This window comes from Oncorhynchus clarkii, chromosome 12 (genome assembly GCF_045791955.1).
Source record: "Oncorhynchus clarkii lewisi isolate Uvic-CL-2024 chromosome 12, UVic_Ocla_1.0, whole genome shotgun sequence".
NCBI classification, from domain to species: Eukaryota; Metazoa; Chordata; class Actinopteri; order Salmoniformes; family Salmonidae; genus Oncorhynchus; species Oncorhynchus clarkii.
In genome coordinates, this window is record NC_092158.1 from 46,185,731 (window position 1) to 46,208,546 (window position 22,816).

Sequence of the window (22,816 nt, forward strand, 5' to 3'; positions counted from 1 at the left end):
TTGGCTCCGTATGTCTTGGTTCCTCAGCTCAGCTGTTTACAGCCACCACAGCCTGCGTCCCTGTTTACATCGCTAGTAGCTATAGTATAGCAGTACACAGTGTTTTGGTGCAAGCACGACCATGGTTTACCATGATATGGAGGGGAAGGTCAAGGCTGAACATGAACAGGGTTGGTCTGCTTCAGTTATATCTACAACACAAGAACGCAATGAGCTTCACAAAATGGCTAAAAATCCCCAAATCTGTAACTCTACACAACTACACAGGGTCGCCATTGTGCGAAGACATAGGCTTTATTGCCACTGTTCGGTCACTGCAGCGTCAACCTGATTGGATGGTTCCATCTCCGTGTCTTGGACCATCTGTTATGTTTGTAGTTGGGTTGTAGCTTCCAATAGAATACTGCCATTCTTTGATAATGTGGCACTCCTACATTAGGAGGATATCACATGTAAGGCCCCGTACACACTCAGGTTGTACAACAGATCATTTAACAATCAGTTAACAAGCAGTTGTAATACAACGGATATTTTGGTGATACAAAACTGATAACAGATCTTTTTGTGACCCGTTGTATAACCGATGTGTGATGTACATCCGTTGAACAGCTCGCGTGTGTATGGGGCCTAATGCTCACGTAAACACGGTGGCATTTTGCATCATCATGATACTGTGGCCGGTGACACTTCTTCTTGAATGTCCAATATCTTGAAAACTCGATCGCTGACATGCAAAACATTTTGGGACTCTGTCAACAGTGGAAAATGAAAAAAATAAATACCATAAGATTGTTTTAGAGTGGTCTTCCCTCTAAAAATTAGATACAAATTACATATAGCCTTTACATAAGACATTAGACTTATTGTCAGTTAAACACAAAATAGTTTTGTATTCTTATTGTAAAAACACAAATCATGATGCAGATATGACTTTTAAATATACTCTCCCAACAGTCGACAATGCACCTTTGATTGAATCTCACCCTATGAGTGTTACAGGGTTACAGAAAACGTTTTTCACATACACACTCAAGTACATTCACCCATTTAACACAGAACCCTCTCACCCTGTCCACAATGAAGACACAGTGACAAAGCCTTTGGATTTCCTTTTTTTACCAAAAAAAGATCAAAATAAAGATTTGAATGGTTTAATTTAAATTTTACAGACATATGGCAGGACCAAAACAGATGGCCTGAAATATTTTAGCTGGTTTATTCTCTCAACCCAATAAGGTCCCTCCAGTCTGTGTGTGTGTGTGCTTGTGTGTATACATGTTGTGTATATGTGTCAGTGGAGGCTGCTGAGGGGAGGACGGCTCATAATAATGACTGGAATGGAGTCAATAGAATGATACCAACCACATGGAAACCACGTGTTTGATGGTTGATGCCATTCCAACCATTATAATGAGCTGTACTCCCCTTAGCAACCTCCACTGATGTGCGTGTGTACGGACTGGATGAATGTATATATGTGCAGCAAATGAAAACATTGAAAACATTGCACACATTTGTCCGACAACAACAATAGCAGAAGCAGGTTTTGGGGAAAAAGTTGAAAATGAAATAGACAAAAGGACGACTCAGTAAAAGTCAGTGTCCTATTGTGGCCCATGGGCCCAGAGATTGTCCCTCCATCAGCCATGAGTTGAGACCTCTGCAAACAATGCATTAATAACTTCAATGAGAGGGAGGGGATCACATGTTCTGCTATAGTGTCCAGCCTGCTACTGAGGATCCACAGTGTTGAGGGCCAAAGCTTTGACCATGGCTCAATAATACAAACAGTGTCTTCTTCTTCTTCATGATTTTTTATGAATAAATACTGTATAGGAAATAGCTTTGACTCTCAAAATAATATAGCAATGAGAACATTTTTTTTTTCTCATTTCACATTTCATTTTTGCGTTATACTCTCCACACACAATAATCTAAAATATCTACCCAGATAAGAGACGTTCAACAGCCGTGAACGTTGAAAAGACGCTGAAAAACCAGGAGATGGACAGTTTGTGTATTTGTTTGTTACAAAAAAATTATCGAACGATATATTGTTCGATTTTGACAGCGGAAACGCAAGTAAAGGGCTTAAATGTAAAGTTTGGTCTATGAGAGACACTTTCTGGTCTACGACTGCACAGTGAGGAGGTGTGGCTAGAGGATGGGGTGGGGCTAGAGGATTGGGTGGGGCTAGTTAACATTCATCGCTGAATATATTAATATGTAGGGAACAGGTATCTGGATGGGCAGAGTTGATACTATACCCATGGAACATTGAGCATGAATGTTCAGCACTCTGTCTTCTGAACACAGTACTCTGTGCACTGAACATCGAAGAAATAAAACACTGTCTCAATGTCTCTCCTCAAACGTCTTATCCATTATTGCGATTAATTATTTCTTTAAAGATGTTTACAAAAAGAGAACAGTCCTCTGTCCACTACCGAATCAGCTATTTACATCTGTTGAAAAAGCAAGCATGTTATGCAGTCTCCTCTATGTACCGCAAATATTTTTTCTTTAGCTTTGTCTTCACAGAATATACATATTTACTAAATCTTCACAGTTTATTTATCATATATTAATTGTCAATAGAGTTACTGTAGTTCATTAATAATTATAGTTTATCTCCATGGTGACACCGGGGGACACTCCGCCTCATGATGTCAGGGATTTATATTTAGTGAATTGTTGACTGACAGTTGTCTTTCAAACACTGTTCTCAACTGGTAATAAATATTGTCCACTTTTTGATTGTGATTCAGTTTGCCAATTCACAGTCAGCAACCCAGACATACACAGTTACACGTTTAAAGTTTACAGTTTTCTGGTCATTTACTCTTAATTTTCACTTGACTCTCGTTTCTCCTCCTCTTCCTTCGCCAGTGCGAGGTATGGTAAGTTGGTACAGGGTCTTGAGTGGAACATGTCAGACGCAATCTCCACCTCTGCACCGAGAAACGCCACCATGATTACAATAAGCCCCAGCGTGACCATAGTGAAAATCCAGATTGTACTTTTCCACAGAAATCCTTCTAAAATGACCACCAATTCACTAGAGTCCCCATCTCTGCTACATTAGAAAATGTCCACAACGTTAGATAGTCCTTCTCTTCCCAGACAATAGTGGTGTCCGGTTAGGGTGGTGCTTGTCCTGTGTCTTTGTGGTATATGGTTGTTGTGGGTAGGTAGTTTTTTAAGGCACTTTGAAGGTTTTTGGTTTTCACGGGAGCTCGGAGGAGACCAAGGCCAGGCCGGAGCTCTGGCGGAGTGAGGGGCCCGAGTGGACCGCTTTGGGACAGTCAGGCGTCAGGACACGTCCGTTTTCCCCCACGCTGCCTGTGATCGACAGGCGTGCCTTGTTCCTCATGGCCTCTGTGAAGGTCAGCTGGGAGGTGGTGGGGGGGGCATAAAGAGAGGGACATGGGTGGGGGGAGGAAGGGTAATGAGCGAGAAAGGGGAGATAGAGACAGAGAGAGGGGAGAGGTAGTGAGAAGTGGAGAGGGAGGTAGGGAGAGGAGATGAAAATAAGACGAAGACGGGGGGAACAGATAGAGAAAGAGGGAGGGGGAAAAGAACGAGGGGGAGGCAAAGAGTGAGCAAAGGGGAAAGAAAGAGAGAAAAAAGAGGTGAGAGAGGGACAGATAAAACATTGCTCATATCGACATTGGCCATGTCCGAATACTCATACTAGCGTACTACACACCTAAACTGCATAAAATGTACTCATCGTCGCATACTATTTGTGACGTAATGTTTAGTAAAAAGTATGCAGTATGCCATGGCCGTAGCTTAATATTTTCTCGTCTTATTTCCAATCTTCAATTCGTTTTTTGTTTACTTTCAGAGAACTATCAAATCTCGAAGCTCTCCTTTCAATCCGGTTTGAATGCATTGTGGGTGTGAAATTCCTGAAAAGGTTAGAACTCATTCATACTACATGAGAAGCCAAAATTAGTATGACGTCCGGGCATTTAAAGCATACTCAATTTTCTGAATGTCACATACTATAAAACTGTATTTTTTCACATACTCAAACGGCCTACTATTTAGACTGCTAGTATGGGTTTTCGGACCCTGCCACACTACAAAATCACTACAAAAAGCTCTAAGATCAGGAATCATCATGAAGATGGGTAACGTCGGGGATGAATATCGTACAGAAACTACATCCAACGTCACACCACATAATTACAGGACATCCATCAGGGCCATTCAATAAACATTTCTTATTACGTCGCTTTATGTGTACATTTAATACACGACTTCCATTGACTACTATGGTTATTAGACAATGGATGATTCATGTGTGGGTGAGGGACCACAGGGCAGCTGACCAAGCAACAGTAAAGGGAATAAAGAGAGAGTCGAGAGAGCACCAACAGGGGACACATAACCACGTCAGACACATACTGAGACTGAGACTGTAGATCTGCAAGTCTAATATCTCTGGACCCGAGGGAAATATCTTAGAGATAGGAGTTCAAATCAATATAACTCTTAGAGGGGCAGTTATCTTCCACTTACTTTAGGCTTTAACTCCCCAATAATGTACAGTGTTATATTGCTTTATCTAGCTTTATGTGTGCATGGGGCTGTTTTCTCATTAAAACCTGTGGTTCTCCCTTCTGGTTTAGATAGAGGAGCAAGTGCCTGGGTGTCATAGTTAGGGTTGTGAAATTACAGAAACTTTTCCCAAACAATCCAGTTTGGAAGATTCACGGAATCAGGAGAAAATACAGTAAGCAGGGAGGAAATCCTACAACTAGCATTACCAGAAAACCCGAAAACCTGAGAATTCTCAGAAATTCTGTTTGGAGGATTCATGGAAGGAATAAGCAGGGAGGGAATACTCCAACAGGAAATCCTCAAACTGGGATACCTGGAAAGCCTGGGAAACTACCCTGATATTCCCAGATTTCCAGAAATCCCGGTAGGAGCATTCCCAGAATCAGGGAGGAATAAGCTGGGAGGGATTCCTGCATCTGTGATTCTTATCAAATCTGGGAATTTGGAGAAAGTTTCTGGAAATTTGTAACACTCGTCAGTCAACAGCATGAGACATTGGGCTCTATTTTTGGCTGGCGCTAAGGAGACGCAAGTGTCAAATGAACATTAGTTTGCAATTTCATCATGTATAAACTGCCATTTTCCAGCCCTAAAGCCAGGTTTGGCAATTTACCTGCATGTCTAGCATTGAGCTCGCTTGCGCTGAGGGAGAGGGGTGGCAATATTTGAGGCGTGTCTGTAGCCCTTTACACTTGTACCCGTATACGGGTTGAAAATTGCCTATTTGGATACATTTAAGTACCTAAATTAGAACACAGTGGCTGTACAGTAACATGCTATACATGATGTCAGAGCTATGGGTCTCCACTTTACAGCTCTGTATGGGTTTTGACTGACAGCCATTCTGAACTTGGGCACTGCACATGACAAGAAGTTGCCCTCATCCAACCCGCTAGTTTGCACATTGTTTGTTATCTGAGTGAGAGAAATGTAAAATGTAAGGACTCGGGTGCAACTTTCACTGGTGACGCGGGGGTCATGTCCCCCCCACATTCTGCATTTGCATGTTTGTCCCCCCCCCAGTTTTATCATTGCAATGTGACACAAAATCCGGCAAGGCTGTGTGTTTTAGGACCACACGGACACCACAGAGCGGACTGACAGGCTGTGTGAAGGCAAAGCTTCTGGAAGGCTGGCTGGACCAGCACGGGAGAGTTGAGCATAGTTCAGTGTGTATGTGTTGTGCTTTTTCACCAAGTTGTAAAAGAGAGCAGAAACTGGCTACTCTTTAGTTGACTGATGTAGCTGGGAAGGTAACGGCTGTTTAACTTAACAGAAGAAAACAAAACTAGTGTTTATTCGCAGTGCTCAGTAGTATTGTAACTGACATGTAATGTTAGCTAATGTTTCATCCCGTCTCGGCTGAGGTGAATGAATAAGCTACGCTAACTAGTAGCAACCACAGCCAGATCAGCTCTAGCCTCTAGTTATCTAGATCAGCTCTAGCCTCTAGTTATCTAGATCAGCTCTAGCCTCTAGCAGCCAGATAGCAATATAAGGTGGCTATTATTACTATCGGACAGCTGTTGTTTGTATGGGAATGTTTTATAGCCTTTTGTTTTGTCCCATTTCAGAACAGAAGTAAATTAACTTGGCTAGCTTTCGCCAGTTGATATACTGTTAGAGAGAGAGAGCTGGCCAAAAGTTGGCTAATGTTAGCTAGACATGAATCAAACAATGAAACCATCGGTTAAACGTTTGAAGACTGCACTGAAAAAATGTCAGAACATCAATGTGAGTTTTATTAGTCAGTATGGCAATGTAACGTTATTGATCGGTCAGTTTCCCTAACTAAATCCCTACTTTTCACACTGACACAGTAATAAACAGCTCTAACATTACAGGCTTCACTGTCATGGTAAACAGTAGTAGAGGTCAGCCAGGACCGATTTCTTCATCCCCACCTGCTGGCTTTCTGTTCGACTCCCAGCCACTACCACCAGAACTGGTCCAACTGCAGTCCCGCAGTGTTACTTTAGGCTTATGTGTGACACAGCTCACTTGGCAGCCATGGTCCCAACACTTTTTGTGGCCTACAGCCAATATCAAATGCACAAAAATAACTTAAGAAATAGGTTACCAGAGATTCTCACATGGCCCTTATATTGTATTACTGGGCTCTATCAGCCAATAGATGTAGTTTGAAGAGAGCAGAGTTGGAGAAACTTGCACTTTCTCTTGAGCTATTTTTATAGCCTAACTTTTAGGAGTGGGAAGATTTTCAGACGGGAGAAATAAGGGCGATCAATATGTAGTAAACTATAGCCTAATCATAGGCCTATTTAGGAAGTAAGTTTCCTTGGAAAGATAACTGCTCCGTGCTTCAACGCCCATGTATACATACGCTATAGCCTATTATTTAATTGAGACCACATGCGCACCTGATCTCACAAGTATGGCTACTGAACTGGCAACAGCAAGAATGACGACAGCGGCCTCCCGAGTGGCGCAGTGGTTAAGGGCGCTGTACTGCAGCGCCAGCTGTGCCATCAGAGTCCCTGGGTTCGTGCCCAGGCTCTGTCGTAACCGGCCGCGACCGGGAGGTCTGTGGGGCGACGCACAATTGGCCTAGCGTCGTCCGGGTTAGGGAGGGCTTGGTCGGTAGGGATATCCTTGTCTCATCGCGCACCAGTGACTCCTGTGGCGGGCCGGGCGCAGTGCGCGCTAGCCAAGGTTGCCAGGTGCACGGTGTAGCTTCCGACACATTGGTGCGGCTGGCTTCAGGGTTGGATGCGCGCTGTGTTAAGAAGCAGTGCGGCTGGTTGGGTTGTGTATCGGAGGACGCATGACATTCAACCTTCGTCTCTCCCGAGCCCGTACGGGAGTTGTAGCGATGAGACAAGATAGTAGCTACTACAACAATTGGATACCACGAAGAAGGGGTAATTTTTTTTTTTTAAAGAATGACGACAGCAACACTTGCTATGTTTTGCATAGTCCTATAGGATACAGCTACCCTTTTCGAAGGACGATTTTCAGGCAGAGACAATGGGTTATTATTGAAAATGAAAAGGTTCAATGCTCGCTCACCATAGTAGCCTAACCTATGAAATGCCTTTCATTGAAAAGGCATTGTGCCTTTTCAATGATGATTACATTTTTTGATTGAACTTTTGATCGACTCACGTTGGTTGAGCACCCTCCACTTCTTTCCATTATCAATATTTATATACAGACACTATAGTAAACTAACTGCCACGCGATTCTCTGCCCATGTAGTCAACCTACTCTATTTCAATGAGACCACACATACTAGTGTGTTGGGCGCACTTGAACTCTCACGCCCAACTAGGAGAGGTAGGAGACTATGAGAACTACTGAAGTTGAAACAGTGAATTTTAAGTGAATAAATAATGCGAAAAATACGTGCTTTTAAATACAATAGGTAGGCTAACGCATACAAAGCAGAATGATGACAGTTTCCAAATACTCTGTGGGACAACACAAATATTTTCATCCCGAAGTCATCTGTCTAACCACCCGCTCCTGCCTGCAGCAATTTTTTTTTTTTAAATGCCAACTGCAAGGCATCCTGCAGGAATGCAGCCCTCTAGTGCAGTCAGTACACAACATTTTACTCATCATGTCTAGCAGGATCAGATGGTGACAGGGGTCACAGCAGGGTCAGACAGCCAGGGAAGACCAGAGCTCGGATGAATATTTTAACAATATCAGTGAATGATAAAAAGATGGGTAGACCTATTTTGTTGCATTACAACCTGTAATTTAAATGGATTTTTATTTGGATTTCATGTAATGAACATACACAAAATAGTCCAAATTGGTGAAGTGAAATGAAAAAAATAAATAAAGGGAAAAGTGGTGTGTGCATATGTATTCACCCCCTTTGCTTTGAAGCCCCTAAATAAGATCTGGTGCAACCTATTACCTTCAGAAGTCACATAATTACTTAAATAAAGTCCACCTGTGTGCATCTAAGTGTCACATGATCTGTCACACATACATACATATATACACATCTGTTCTGAAAGGCCCCAGAATCTGCAACACCACCAAGCAAGCGGCACCATGAAGACCAAGGAGCTCTCCAAACAGGTCAGGGAGAAAGTTGTGAAGAAGTACAGATCAGGGTTGGGTTATAAAAACATATCAGAAACTTTGAACATCCCACAGAGCACCATTAAATCCATTATTAAAAAATTGAAAGAATATGGCACCACAACAAACCTGCCAAGAGAGGGCCGCCCACCAAAACTCATGGACCAGGCAAGGAGGGCATTAATCAGAGTCGCAACAAAGAGACCAAAGATAACCCTGAAGGAGATGCAAAGCTCCACAGCGGAGATTGGAGTATCTGTCAATAGGACCACTTTAAGGCGTACACTCCACAGAGCTGGGCTTTACGGAAGAGTGACCAGAAAAAAGCCTTTGCTTAAAAGAAAGAAATAAGCAAACATATTTGGTGTTTGCCAAAAGGCATGTGGGAGACTCCCCAAACATACGGAAGAAGAACCTCTGGTCAGATGAGACTAAAATTGAGCTTTTTGGCCATCAAGGAATATATCTGGTGCAAACCCAACACCTCCCACCCCCCCGAGAACACCATCCCATGTTGTTCATCCCATGTTTTTCATCGACAGGGACTGAGAAACTGGTCAGAATTGAAAGAATGATGGATGGCGCTAAATACAGGGACATTTTTGAGGGAAACCTGTTTCAGTCTTCGAGAGATTTGAGACTGGGACTGAGGTTCACCTTCCAGCAGGACAATGACCCTAAGCATACTGCTAAAGCAGCACGCGAGTAGTTTAAGGGGAAACATTTAAATGCCTTGGAATGGCCTAGTCAAAGCCCAGACCTCAATCCAATTGAAAATCTGTGGTATGACTTAAAGATTGCTGTACACCAGCGGAACCCATCCAACTTGAAGGAGCTGGAGCAGTTTTGCCTTGAAGAATGGACAAGACTTCCAGTGGCTAGATGTGTCAAGCTTATAGAGACATACCCCAAGAGACTTGCAGCTGTAATTGGTGAAAAAGTGGTGGTGGTGGTTTTTAGTTTTTTTGACTTATTTCTTGTTTGTTCCACAATAAAAAATATTTTGCATTTTCAAAGTGGTAGGCATGTTGTGTAAATCAAATGATACAAACCCACCATAAAAAATCAATTTTAACTCCAGGTTGTAAAGCAACAAAATAGGAAAAATGCCAAGGGGGTGAATACTTTCGCAAGCCACTATAGAAGCTATTGATGATAATGACTGGATACAGATGTGTTTGAATGCCCAGTCATGTTCATATCATCTCAGACATAAATTACTGCCGTATAAGACCATCCATAGAACATACTATACGCCAGTGAAACTGAATATCATGCACTCAGAGATGTAATTCCGCTGCTAGGGGTGTAAAACACAAAGGGGACATATATTTGCATATGTCATGTTCTTCTGAAGTCTTCTTTTATCTCAGTATGTCTACATATTCTCCCTCTCCCTGTTTTTGTTTGCTTGGAAATGTTGATACCGGAGACTTATCTATAGAAATTGTGTAACAAAGCACTTATAGCGGCTAAGTAATGCATGCCATTACTTGGAAGGTAGGCTATCCTTCCACAATGTCAAGTTATGTATCACTAGATTTGATTTATTACAAGATTAAGGGTATACTGGGCAACTTTCATAAGGTCTCGATGCCTTATATGGAATTTCAGTACGAGTCTGTATTGAAAACATGCCCAGGGGAGATACCTATTTAGGCAATCCCTAGCTGTTGGGCTGCTCAGTCGTGCCCCTAATGGTCTGCCGTCCTGTGGGTTGTCTCTCTGGCCTTGGCTTAACAGACCCAAAACCAATAATGAATGTTTCACGAAGATCCTAAAGCTGAGTGGGGTGTGTTGAGGCGCTGTAGGATGGTGGACCCCTAGAGACAGGACGGGTCGACCCAGCTATATTGTAAAAATAGTAAAAAGAGCTCTACAGTCCTAGTAGTCCAATGAGATTAATTATATGAGTGATTTGTTTTTACTGTGTGTTAATGTACAGTTGAAGTCAGAAGTTTACATACACTTGGGTTGGAGTCATTAAAACTCGTTTATCAACCACTCCACAAATTTCTTGTTAACAAACTATAGTTTTGGCAAGTCAGTTAGGACATCTACTTTGTGCATGACAAGTAATTTTTCAAACAATTGTTTACAGACAGATTATTTCACTTATAATTCACTGTATCACAATTCCAGTGAGTCAGAAGTTTGCATACACTAAGTTGACTGTGCCTTTAAACAGCTTGGAAAATTCCAGACAATGATGTCATGGCTTTAGAAGCTTATGATAGGCTAATTGACATAATTTGAGGTGTATCTGTGGATGTATTTCAATGCCTTCCTTCAAACTCAGTGCCTCTTTCCTTAACATCATGTGAAAATCAAAAGAAATCAGCCAATACCTCCACAAGTCTGGTTCATACTTGAGAACAATTTCCAAATGCCTGAAGGTACCACGTTCATCTTTACATACAATGGTATGCAAGTATAAACACCATGGGACCACACAGCCATCATACCTCTCAGGAAAGAGACACGTTCTGTCTCCTAGAGATGCACGTACTTTGGTGCGAAAAGTGCAAATCAATCCCAGAACAACAGCAAAGGACCTTGTGAAGATGCTGGAGGAAACAGGTACAAAAGTATCTATATCCACAGTAAAACGAGTCCTATATCAACATAACCTGAAAGGCTGCTCAGCAAGGAAGAAGCCACTGCTCCAAAACCGCCATAAAAAAGCCAGACTACGGATTGCAACTGCACATGGGGACAAATATCGTGATTTTTGGAGAAATGTCCTCTCGTCTGATGAAACAAAAATAGAACTGTTTGGCCATAATGCCCATCGTTATGTTTGGAGGAAAAAGGGGAAGGCTTGCAAACCAAAGGACACCATCCCAACCATGAGGCACGGGGGTGGCAGTATCATTTTGGGGATGATTTGCTGCAGGAGGGACTGGTGCACTTCACAAAATAGATGGCATCATGAGAAAGGAAAATTATGTGGATATATTGAAGCAACATCTCAAGACATCAGTCAGGAAGTTAAAGCTTGGTCTCAAATGGGTCTTCCAAATGGACAATGACTCAAAGGATACTTCCGAAGTTGTGGCAAAATAGCTTAATAAGGACAACAAAGTCAAGGTATTGGAGTGGCCATCACAAAGCCCTGACCTCAATCCCATAGAAATGTTGTGGGCAGAACTGAAAAAGCGTGTGCAAACAAGGAGGCCTACAAACCTGACTCAGTTACAACAGCTCTGTCAGGAGGAATTTTTTGCTTAATTTTTTGTTCCAAATAGAGTCTGCATATTGGGTTGTGCAAAAACGCAGTAAATTAGCTTTACATGTCACAAAAAATTATTCGGGGAGTACCCCCAGCCAGGTTATGTCCCCACCACTTATGAAACCAAAGTGACACCCCTGTATTTTGAAAGATGAGAAGTTTTTAAAGATTTTAACAATAATAAATATTGCTTTGATGTCACAAGCCAAACACCCATTAGTCCAAATGTGCACTTCACATTTCCATATTATAAATCTCATGTAATATACAGGGTCAATGTTTATGATCACTATGTTGATTGTACAGTAACAAGATGGCATGGCATTATACCCTGGGTTGTCTTGAACATAATGAGCCAGTGTTTGTTGTATTGCAAAGAAAATTTGCCTTGGACCACATCTGAAGACACTCATTACTCCATTCTATGCGCTCCAAAATTACTCTACTTCTCTGAATTGCCTAGTGAAAGCTTAACACTGTACGATCATATTTTAATTTATTTATATACATATTTATAATTTAGCTAGTCATGTTGGCAATAGAACAAGCTTTCAAATTATGTCCACTTGACCCAGATTGTGATTTATAATGGACAGTTTTTGGATTGCGTAAACAAGCACAGTAGTGGTGTAAAGGCAAGGGTGCAGGGCTGTGTTCCAAAGAAAACAACTACAAGTTTGCTTGCTCTAGTTCCTCAGCTGGGAGAGCTCCATAAAGCACCTTATAGTTGAAGACTCTTGCCTTAGTCATAAAAGGGCATTGAAATGACTTAGGAACTGTGCACACTTTGGAGAGGTGTGTGGCCACTTGGAAACTCTAGTTAGACCACTCACTCAAACCCTTGCCAGGTTTTTTTCTTATGTTGCACCTACCCCAAATGTTTCAAGAATATTCTTATCACGTTACTGAATGTATCCAGAGTATTTTCAGATTTTGTTGTCAACAAATGCGGTGAAAAGTACAGTAAATGTAAAACGCACATAAAATCAACAGCTTAAAATTTGGATTTAGTCTTGTGTCAGGAAAACTGTTGTGTTCTCACCTTTAGTCTAACATTTTCCCATAATCTCCAAATTGTACACTTTTAATTGCTACAACGGTTATGCATATGCGTTCCATATTTTTCTGGAAGAAACATTTCAATGTAGCCCTATCCATATATGCCAATTTCCACAAGAGTAAAGGGTTAAAAACAAGTGCAAAAGTGACAATTTCATGCAGCTCTAATGGGTAGTTTTAAGACCTATAAAAAGCAGTTCTTAATGGCAAATCAGTTGATAATGGCATGGAATTTGAGAGAGGAAGCACAGCCTATCTAGCCATGACTCACAGTGCCCATGGAAGAAAATATGTGCCTTTTGTAGCGGTGAATCTCGTATTAGAAATATAAGAAACGATTGGCTCCCCCCATTTTGTTTAATTTGATTAAAAACCAAGCATAACCTACATTCCCCTTGGTCAAGGCTGGTTAAGCAGCATCGTTTTTCTTTAACCCTAATGCCTTTTCATTGTTCACAATTTACATACCGGCATTTTGCTTGTTCAAGAAGGTTACCCATCCCCATTTTCAAAGAGTGCCCCTCGTCCGAAAACCAAAGACAAGCTCCTCTAAACTATTGTATTCATTTGTCCTATAATGCCATATCAAAGGCCGCAAACATATTTAACGAACTAGGCTATAAGGGACTAACATTTGAATTGGAGTTGATGACAATGCAACACATAAAAGACCATAAATACACAACTTGAAGCAACCACATATGGAGCCTGTTCTAATTGGTAAGTGAGGGGCCTTGAAACACCGACAACTGGTTTATTCATCAAAATCCAGGCTTTTGCCACCACCAGCTACTGTGTCCATTATTCATTTGTGAAAATAGCAAAAATATTTCTGGCACAACCCCGAACCTATAACGCTACCGCCAGCGCTAAGATTTACCATTGTGTTAGGTTTGTTAAAATAGAGCCCATTGTCTGCAGCCAAACAGACAATAGCGGCTGCGGCCATATTAAAGCCCCACTGGGAAGCCAGGAGACAGACAAGGACGTCACATGACCACAAACAAGCTAATCACAAAGCAGAAGAATTAGAGGAAGCATTGCCACACAGTCAATCAGCAGCAAGGCAAGCTAGCTAGTGGCCAATAAGGGAGGTTCAACTTACAGTACCATAGAAGGGGGGCCTAGAGGGGTGGGTGGGGGATGGAAGGGGCTATTCCTGTACCAGCATTATATCTTAACATCCTCATTGCTTCCGTAACCGTCGAAAACCTCACTACACGTGGCTAAGTTTTGGGTGCTTGGGGAAGGGCTGGGGCTGTGGCCGGGACTATAGCCAGGACTGTAGCCTGGACTGTGACTGGGTTGAGGGCTTGTTCTGGGGTTGGAGCAGCTGGGATGGGGGCTGCTAGGGGTTAGGTGGTGGGGGAGGTGGGGTTGGTTTGGGTGGTGGTGTTCAGACGTCGGTGCCTCCACCTTCATTCGCTTGGCCTCGTTCCGGGACTTGTAGCAGAACTCAATGAGGGCCACCAGCATGGCCAGGCCCAGGCCCCCCACGAGGATATAGAAGACCCCCGCCACGTTGCTCAACGACAGGGCTTGAGACGACTTGTCCTGGGGCGGTTGGAGGAGAGACACAAGGCAGACAGGAAATCAGAGACGTGGCTGTGGTGGGGGGCTGAGAACACACACACATGCAAACATACTCACATACCTACTCATATATACAGTGCATTCGGAAAGTATTCAGACCCCTTCACTTTTTCCACATTGTTATGTTACAGCCTTATTCTAAAATGGATTAAATAAAACAATTTCCTCATCAATCTACACACAATATCCCATAATGAAAATGTGAATACAGATTTCTATAAATGTTTGCAAATTTATAAAAAACAAAAAACAGATATACCTTATTTACATTACTATTCAGACCCTTTGCTATGAGACTCGAAATTCCCACTTCTCAGTAAAAGGCACTTCTCAGTAAAAGGCATGACAGCCCGCCAAAAGGCCCCTAAAGTACTCCCAGGCCATGAGAAACAAGATTCAACTGGTCTGATGAAACCAAGATTGAACTCTTTGGCCTGAATGCCAAGCGACACGTCTGGAGGAAACCTGGCACCATCCCTTCGGTGAAGCATGGTGGTGGCAGCATCATGCTGTGGGGATATTTTTCAGTGGCAGGAACTGGGAGACTAGTCAGGATCGAGGCAAAGATGAACGGAGCAAAGTAGAGGTCATTGATGAAAACCTGCTCCAGAGCGCTCAGGACTTCAGACTGGGGCGAAGGTTCACCTTCCAACAGGACAACGACCCTAAGCACACAGCCAAGGCAATGCAGGAGTGGCTTCAGGACAAGTCTCTGAATGTCCTTGAGTGGCCCAGCCAGAGCCCAGACTTGAATATCTGGAGAGACCTGAAATTAGCTGCGCAGCAATGCTCCCCATCCAACCTGACAGAGCTTGAGAGGATCTGCAAAGAAGAATGGGAGAAACTCCCCAAATACAGGTATGCCAAGCTTGAAGCGCCATACACAAGAAGACGCGAGGCTGTAATTGCTGCCAAAGGTGATTCAACAAAGTACTGAGTGTAGGGTCTGCATACTTACATAAATCTGATATTTCAGTAAAAAAATATATATAAATTGGAAAACAAATCTAAACTGTTTCTGAGGTATTGTGGAGTATTGTGTGTAGATTGTTGAAGGAAAATAATGATTTAATCAATTTTAGAATAAGGCTAACAAAATGTGAAAAATGTCAAGTGGTCTGAATACTTTCCGAATTCACTGCACCAGGCAATTATATTACACATTACAACACACGTGCACAAGTACATAGTTGACAAATCTAAAACACACACAAACACACTTTGCCAAACTCACACACACACATATATATATACACTTTCCAGTTCAGACCTGCTCTTGCTTTCAGCTCTGTGGCTACTGCTACAGCTGATATCACCATGATGTTCCCATGCCAACCAATCTAATGATGTCTTGATAAAGTGTGACTATGACATTTTTACAGCAATTAAGGAGGAAAACAATTATTCTAAATTCACTAGCTGCCTAAATGACTCAGTTAAAAATGTCCTTGGTCTCCACTCTCAAGTAGCTCCCTACCCCTCTTATCTCTGCTTATAGCCATTGTGTAATTAGACGCTGTGATTTAAGACAAAGGGTGCAGCTCTTTCACGTTTCTTATATCCCACTTTTCAGGTTAGTCGCCTGCTCCTAAAGGGGAGGCTTCCTTGTCAAAAGGAATCTGTTTAGGTTTGAGATTTTAGGAAACGCTGCCTTGCATCTTATCTACTGCTGATTGGAGTGTGGGAGAGAACTTTCAAACAAGTCTACAAAACGTGAGATCTACTTTTTAATTATACATGACAAGGAAATACACTTGACAAGTACTTTTGACCCTAAGGTGTTTACATGCTGCTTTGTTGAGGCAGGAGTTCTCTTTACATGATTGAGTATTGCCCAATGGATAAACTTACTAGAACCAATCTAGAGTGGGCTAGAATGACTGGCATACGATTCATAGAAATATAATAGAGTTTACCAGTCAAGGTAAGAGGTTCCATGCCTGTTCCACTCATTCTACTTCTATGATACTAATAATCTGCCGTGACATTACAACTGCACAACTTTAATACATGCACTGCTAAGTGCACTACTAAGTATACACTACTAAGTGTGGCACAGATACAGGTGACAACCATATCAATGTGATCCTGCAGGTCTCACCATTTCATACATTGCTGTGCTGCTGCTACCACTGAATTGTGAGCATGCCTTCTAGTGGAATGTATTGTATCCCTCAGGCTACGCCTTAAGTCTCTTTCTGTCCTATCTTTGTGTGTGTATGTGTGTGTGTCAGCCAGCCTGCCTGCTCTCCTGCCTCCCTATCCGTCTGCCTGGCTACCTGCCTGCCTCTCTGTCTGCCTGCCTCTATCTGCCTGTGTCTGTCTGCCTTCCTACCTGCCTTTCTACCTGCCTGCCTCCATGCTTGTCTGCCTATCTTCCTATCTGTCTGTTTGCGGTGGGGTTCATCAGTGTGACAGAACAGTCAGTGAGGAGGTGTGGTCCCAGGACTTGCAGGAGACTGACCTTACTTCCTGAGGCCGTGGGTCCACACTCGCCCTTATCGTACCACCATTTGTTTTTCAGCTTGTCTAAGACGCCTGATTCACTCAGTTTCAACACGGCTAGGTTTACTGGAGTTCTTCGAAACCGCACGTGTGAGGTCGAGGGGTCGGGGAGGGGTCAGGGGGGGAAATAACATAAATAACATCATAGGACATGTTATTTTATGTTATTCAGTCAAAAATGTAAAGAGCCCATACAGGGAACTTAACAGCTGAAAGTGACGGAGACAGGGGCCCCATTGGTTTACATGTCTCTATGCTCGTGGTAGTGGAGAGGGGGCTAGGGGGTTGGTTTATGGGTGCCTGAGGGGCTGAGCACTACAGAAATATACATGGGGCCCCCACTTCATCGCTTTCTGGAACGGGCACATACTGCCGAGGCCTATCTCACAACAACCAATCAGAGGCTATTACTGTGAAGCTACAACTATTGGCTGAATTTTGTACCAAAGTCAACAACAATAAAAAAAAAACAGAATTAAAAATATATATCTTTATCAGTTTTTTTAACTATGGAAGTCATATTGAGATGTACATCTCTTTTTCAAGTGAAGCCCCGTGAAGGACAACTTCACCTTTCGCCACAAGATACTGTACATTTATGGCAGGCACAATGTAGTGTTTAGTGGGACTACACAATGTGACTGACTTCAAGGTATCTTCAAAAATGATTCACTTAAGCTTTAGGTTACAAATAGGTGAACAATATTAACATCTACCAAAAGCGAATATTTGTGGTTTGACAGTAATCGCTCTCAACTCGTCCAGAACTATAGTATGTGCTACTGTGGCACGTCACAACGCCACTGTTGGTCACACGATGGGTGTCGCCCCGGCAGATGCACCTGTTACCACGAGAACAGTTTTACCCAATCGGCATGGGGCTGACACAAGGATGGCTAACCTTCTCGCCACCTCCGCCGCTGCCACACTCTCCCTTGTCGTACCACCACTTGTTTTTCAATTTGTCCAACAGGCCTTGTTCATTCAGTTTTAACACTGCCAGGTTAACTGCGCTTCTTGAAAATGATAAAACATATTTGGGTGAGTGAAGGTGAGTCGATAGCATCCAATTGGGGATAGGAGGGGGAAAGGGGGGATTATAAAGGGGGGACAAGGGTGGAAATAGGGGTGTGTTAATGCTCTATCTGTAACAATAAACCCTCACTCCCTCTCCCACCCTCCCTCCATACACAAACAGGTGAACAATAACTTCCACTTAAGACACTTTGAGACGGTATAATTTTGACTTAAGTGGAAGTTAGTATTTGCCCCACAGATAGGACCCTCATTTACAGAATAGACAAACCTCTCGTTGGGACTTGGTTCACTTCAAAGTTTGATCCAAAGAAACTAAATTGAAATAAATTAAACTTAATAAATCTCTATTTGTTTCCTTGGTTGTATCCCTGTGGACTTTGTTTTTCTGTACATTACTTGATTGATGGTTAAACTCCATCACACATATTGTGTGTCCAAAATAGCACCCTATTCCCTATGTAGTGCCCATAGGGAAAAGATTGTGTAGTAACATCATTTTGATATATATTTTGATTCAGAGGAGTAAAACTTGCATCAAGAGAGATTTGTCCACGTGCATTCAGTGCATTTCAACTGTACTTTTCAGGAATATCAGGTACACATTGACAATGAGAGACAGAAATGTAGCTTAACTGACAGCAACATTATTAAAATAAATATTTCAGTAAAAGCTGATGAGAAAAAAGAAAAATGTAATTAAACATCACCTTGTTTAACCTTTTTAGGGTCACTTTAGGGTTAATGCCTTGTGAAATAGCTGCTTAGTCTGACATCATAGCCGCTCTGCATGCTGATTTGTGGGTTTCCATGGTGACAACCACAGAAGTGACTGACAGAAGATAGTGGGCGGGTTCCTCTGCCCAATTATTGCTGATGCATGCCCGGTCTTACAACGCCTGGATAGCAATGTTCCCTCTAAACTGTGCCAGTGCATGGCCACGCACTTCCTCCAGGACTGCCACGCAGAAGAAATGCCATGCCGCGCAGAGACACAAGAAACTGAACTTCACTGAGTTCGCCCCATTAGTTTGCACGATATAGATCAACGTTTTTTCTGTGATCGAATCAACATTATATCAGCCCCTTTTCAATGCAACAAAACAAAACAAATCTAACTTTGTAAGAACGAGTCTGGGATTTTGTTGTAGACAGAGCCACCCGTGAGTGAATGTGCTTTTCAGATCAGTTCAGATCAGAGCACAGGGCCACGCCTTTGTTCATATTCTTTGCTAGTTAGCGAGTTATTAGCGGAGTTAAAAATAAGTATAGGTCAGCAATGGGGAGTTACTGCTTCCTACATGAGCACAAAATGTGTAGGCTACATTTCAATCTGTGTTTGAAAAGCTAGTCAGGTAAAAAACGTATGTCTTAATTAAAGGGGCAGTGTTGTATTTTGAGACAGGCTTGAATATGTAAATAAGCCCACGGGCAGAGGGGTAGCCTACATTGTCTAATTCTCTGTATGATAATAATAATAATACATTTTATTTTGTATTATTATACAACACAAGACAATGCAATGTACAGTCACCTATTTGGCCCACAGTCTTACAGACCAAGTAAAAAATCATGAATTAATGGCATGCCCTTCATAATGTAAAAACTTTTTTAAAAGTCTCATGCAATAGGCCTGCATTGAACACCATATAGAGGCTACTGTAGGCAACATCAAAGATATCAAAAGCTATTTCCACGTGAAAATATTATGGGATTCGCTCCATTGATTTTGTTGGTAGGCCTACATTATGCTCAAATAGCCAATAGGCTATTGTCTAAAACTGTAAGAGTACAGTCTCAGTGTTCACTGTAAACGCACGCCGGAAGTTCCACAACATTTTTGCTCACAAGACCTAACAGTTGCTCAGTGCCCCAAAACATTTGGGGGAACATTGATGGATAGGTATTTTAAAGTATCAGCGAACCACATCGTATGTTAGAGCAATCTGTCTGTTGATGACGTGACACGCAATCATTGGTAGATGCATGCAACGTCCGAGCCGGGGGAACGCAACTGATAATTTAACAAAATAAAAATGGCCGCCATCTGGAACTACTGTGATCTGTCAGTGACTCCTCTTGCTGAAAACAGTTGGTAAATCCAGTACCAAGTCGCTGTTTACATTGCAAACCCATGTCGTTGCCTTCTAGAGAAGCTCGTCAGTGGAATTTACAGGATTGGAGTTGGATTCAGATGAGTTTAGTGGCAATAGTGTGTGTGTCCAAGCAAAGTGCATGCCCAGCCCACCTCAGTATTCCCCACTTTCCAGACATTATTTTCCTGTTTTTGTGGGGTGTTAGTCCACTTTTTGTGGGGTGTTAGTCACATAATTGTTGCTGGATCAATTTATTTAAAAAGAAAACCCATGCACAGTCTCTTGCTTGTACAAAGCACATTTTCCTGTTGATGTTATGATGGAAACACACTGCTATAATCCAGTGGATTTAGATCTGATTTATCCTAATAGCGTTGAGAATCTCACTCCATTATGCAGCTGTTACATTTATCAGAACCGTGTTTAGAACCTTTTATCAATTTTGACAACCGTTGCTACTGTGCGCACACACAGACACACACACACACTCAATCTAGGCTCTATTACATTTTTTCAATTCCTTTCAGTATGAGCTTGCTCCCATTCTTTTGATAGATGAGAGTTTCTAGTTTTGGCGAATTGAAACTAACTCCCCATGGTGAGTGGGAATGATATTGTGTTTTTCGGCAGGCCTGTAAATTCCACTGTGTATAAATCAGCTCTAGAGTCCAGCCAAGTCAGACAGGACTGAGCATTCACATCACTGATATCCCACCATCTCATATGAAACTTACTATGTCTGCATCCCAAATAGCACTCTATTGCCTATGTAATGCAGTTATGGTTGCAACGTTCCGGTAATTTTCCCCAAATTCCCAGGTTTTCCAGAAATTCCAGTTCGTGATATTCACAGATTCCGGGGGAATAAGCAGGAAATCCAGGAATTTGGGGAAAGTTAACAGAATTCTGCAACATTGGTCATAGTAATACTTAAGAATAATATTAAGGCTTATCAGCATGCTGTTTTGACTCCTACTGACACACCAACATAAAGCAGCACAAACATTACCTGGCAACAAGGAAGTAGAGCTGCAACAACACCAACTGTTGCCATGACCGCATGCCACGCCACACCAAACACAAATGTAAAAGCCACTACACCTATACCTCCAAGAACATGAAATAATTGTCCCAAACCAAACTCACCATAACTCAAACTTAACAAAAAAATAAGTGTTAGATGAGCGTTATATGAGCGTTACTATACATATTCAGGCAGCACGCCAGGGAAGGTGGAATAACATAACAACACGCACAGCTTGGACATATTGTTATACCACTCCACCCACCTTAACAGTGAACCCTTGGGGGTGGCCACTCCGTATCCTTTGGAGTCCAGGTTTCCGCCGACCTTCATGGTGTCGCAGGGCTTCCGCTGTTCCGTGTACTCATTCATGGTTGACTCCAATAGGAAAGCGTACTTCCCTTTGCTCTTCCGCACACGTACAACCCCCTCCTGGGTGTTCTTGGTAAACACAGTCGGTTCGGCCGACTTCATGTAGCCCCACATCTTCTCGTAGACTGCGATCTTTGACCTCTGTGGTTGGTTTGGGGCATATCAGGGGAGGGGTGGAGGAAGAGTAGAGGTGGAGGAGGGTGGAGAGAGCATAGAGAGAGCACAGCCAAGTAGAGACGAGGACACGGAGGGGTTAACGTATAGTACAGAGTTACTGGTGGAGGAGCGAGTGTTGACTGAAAACAGTTACTGTAAAAACACACTCCTCCCTGAGTGAACGAGTGTGCTTGAATGATCAGACCAGTACGGTGTCATGCGTGTGTTTGTGTGTGTCAGAGCTGATCAGTCCAGTACTACTTACCCTGAATTCTCATACAAATATTTATTTCTAGTAACTGGGTCGTTCCACCAATTCGGAGCCTTTTCAGAAGTGTAACTTGGTCAAAAGAAACTTTCTGTCATAAAGAGCACATGTTCAACTTCATAACAAAAACATGTTTTCCCATCTCAAGACGGTAGCCCTTAACATTTACGGGTTGAACATTTCCGGTTTAGGGCACTAATAAGTGGCTGTACAGTAACATGCTGTACAAGACGTCAGAGCTCTGGCTCTGCATTTCACAGCGCTGTATTGGTTTTGACTGACAACTGTTCTGAACTTGAGCACCGCGGGCGCGTGACAAGAAGATTACCCCATCCTTCCCGGTAATTGCACATTTGTTGTTGTCTGAGTGAGGGAAATGCTGTAAATGAAGATGACTCAATGTATTTTGAAAGATGAGATATTGAGGATTATAATCAATACAGCTTTGATGTCATACAATCTTACAGTGTTAGGCTTTCACAAGGCAATTCAAAGAAGCGGATCGTAATTTTGGTGCGCATAGAAAGGAGGCATGAGTGCATTCAGGTGCATGTGCATTCTTCCCTATAAACAAACACTGGCTCATTCTGTTCAGAACAACCCAGGGTATGATGCCATGTCATCTTGTATGTCATACAAGCAAGCCAAACACCAGTGAGTCCAAATGTGCACTTCACATTCCCATATCATAAAACTTACGTCATATTCAGTGTCAACGTTTATGATCAGTGTTTGGTGTACAGTTACAAGATGACATGGCGCCGTAACCTGGGTTGTTCTGAACAGATTGAGCCTATGTTTGTTTATAGAGAATAACATTTGCAGGGCACATGCATCTGAATGCA

At 42.4% G+C, this 22,816-nt stretch overlaps 1 protein-coding gene across 1 annotated transcript in view; it reads right to left on the reverse strand.

Moving 5' to 3' along the window:
* Nucleotides 1-1,110: 1,110 nt before the first annotated feature.
* LOC139423238 (glutamate receptor 4) overlaps nt 1,111-22,816 on the reverse strand; it is a 162,750-nt gene continuing 141,044 nt past the window's right edge. The window contains exons 13-16 of the mRNA XM_071175036.1: nt 21,441-21,688; nt 17,922-18,036; nt 14,339-14,476; nt 1,111-3,391 (exon numbers count right to left, since the gene is read on the reverse strand). Of these exons, the coding sequence (XP_071031137.1) occupies nt 3,227-3,391; nt 14,339-14,476; nt 17,922-18,036; nt 21,441-21,688 (666 nt within the window). The 3' untranslated portion in view covers nt 1,111-3,226. The remainder of the gene's footprint in view (nt 3,392-14,338; nt 14,477-17,921; nt 18,037-21,440; nt 21,689-22,816) is intronic.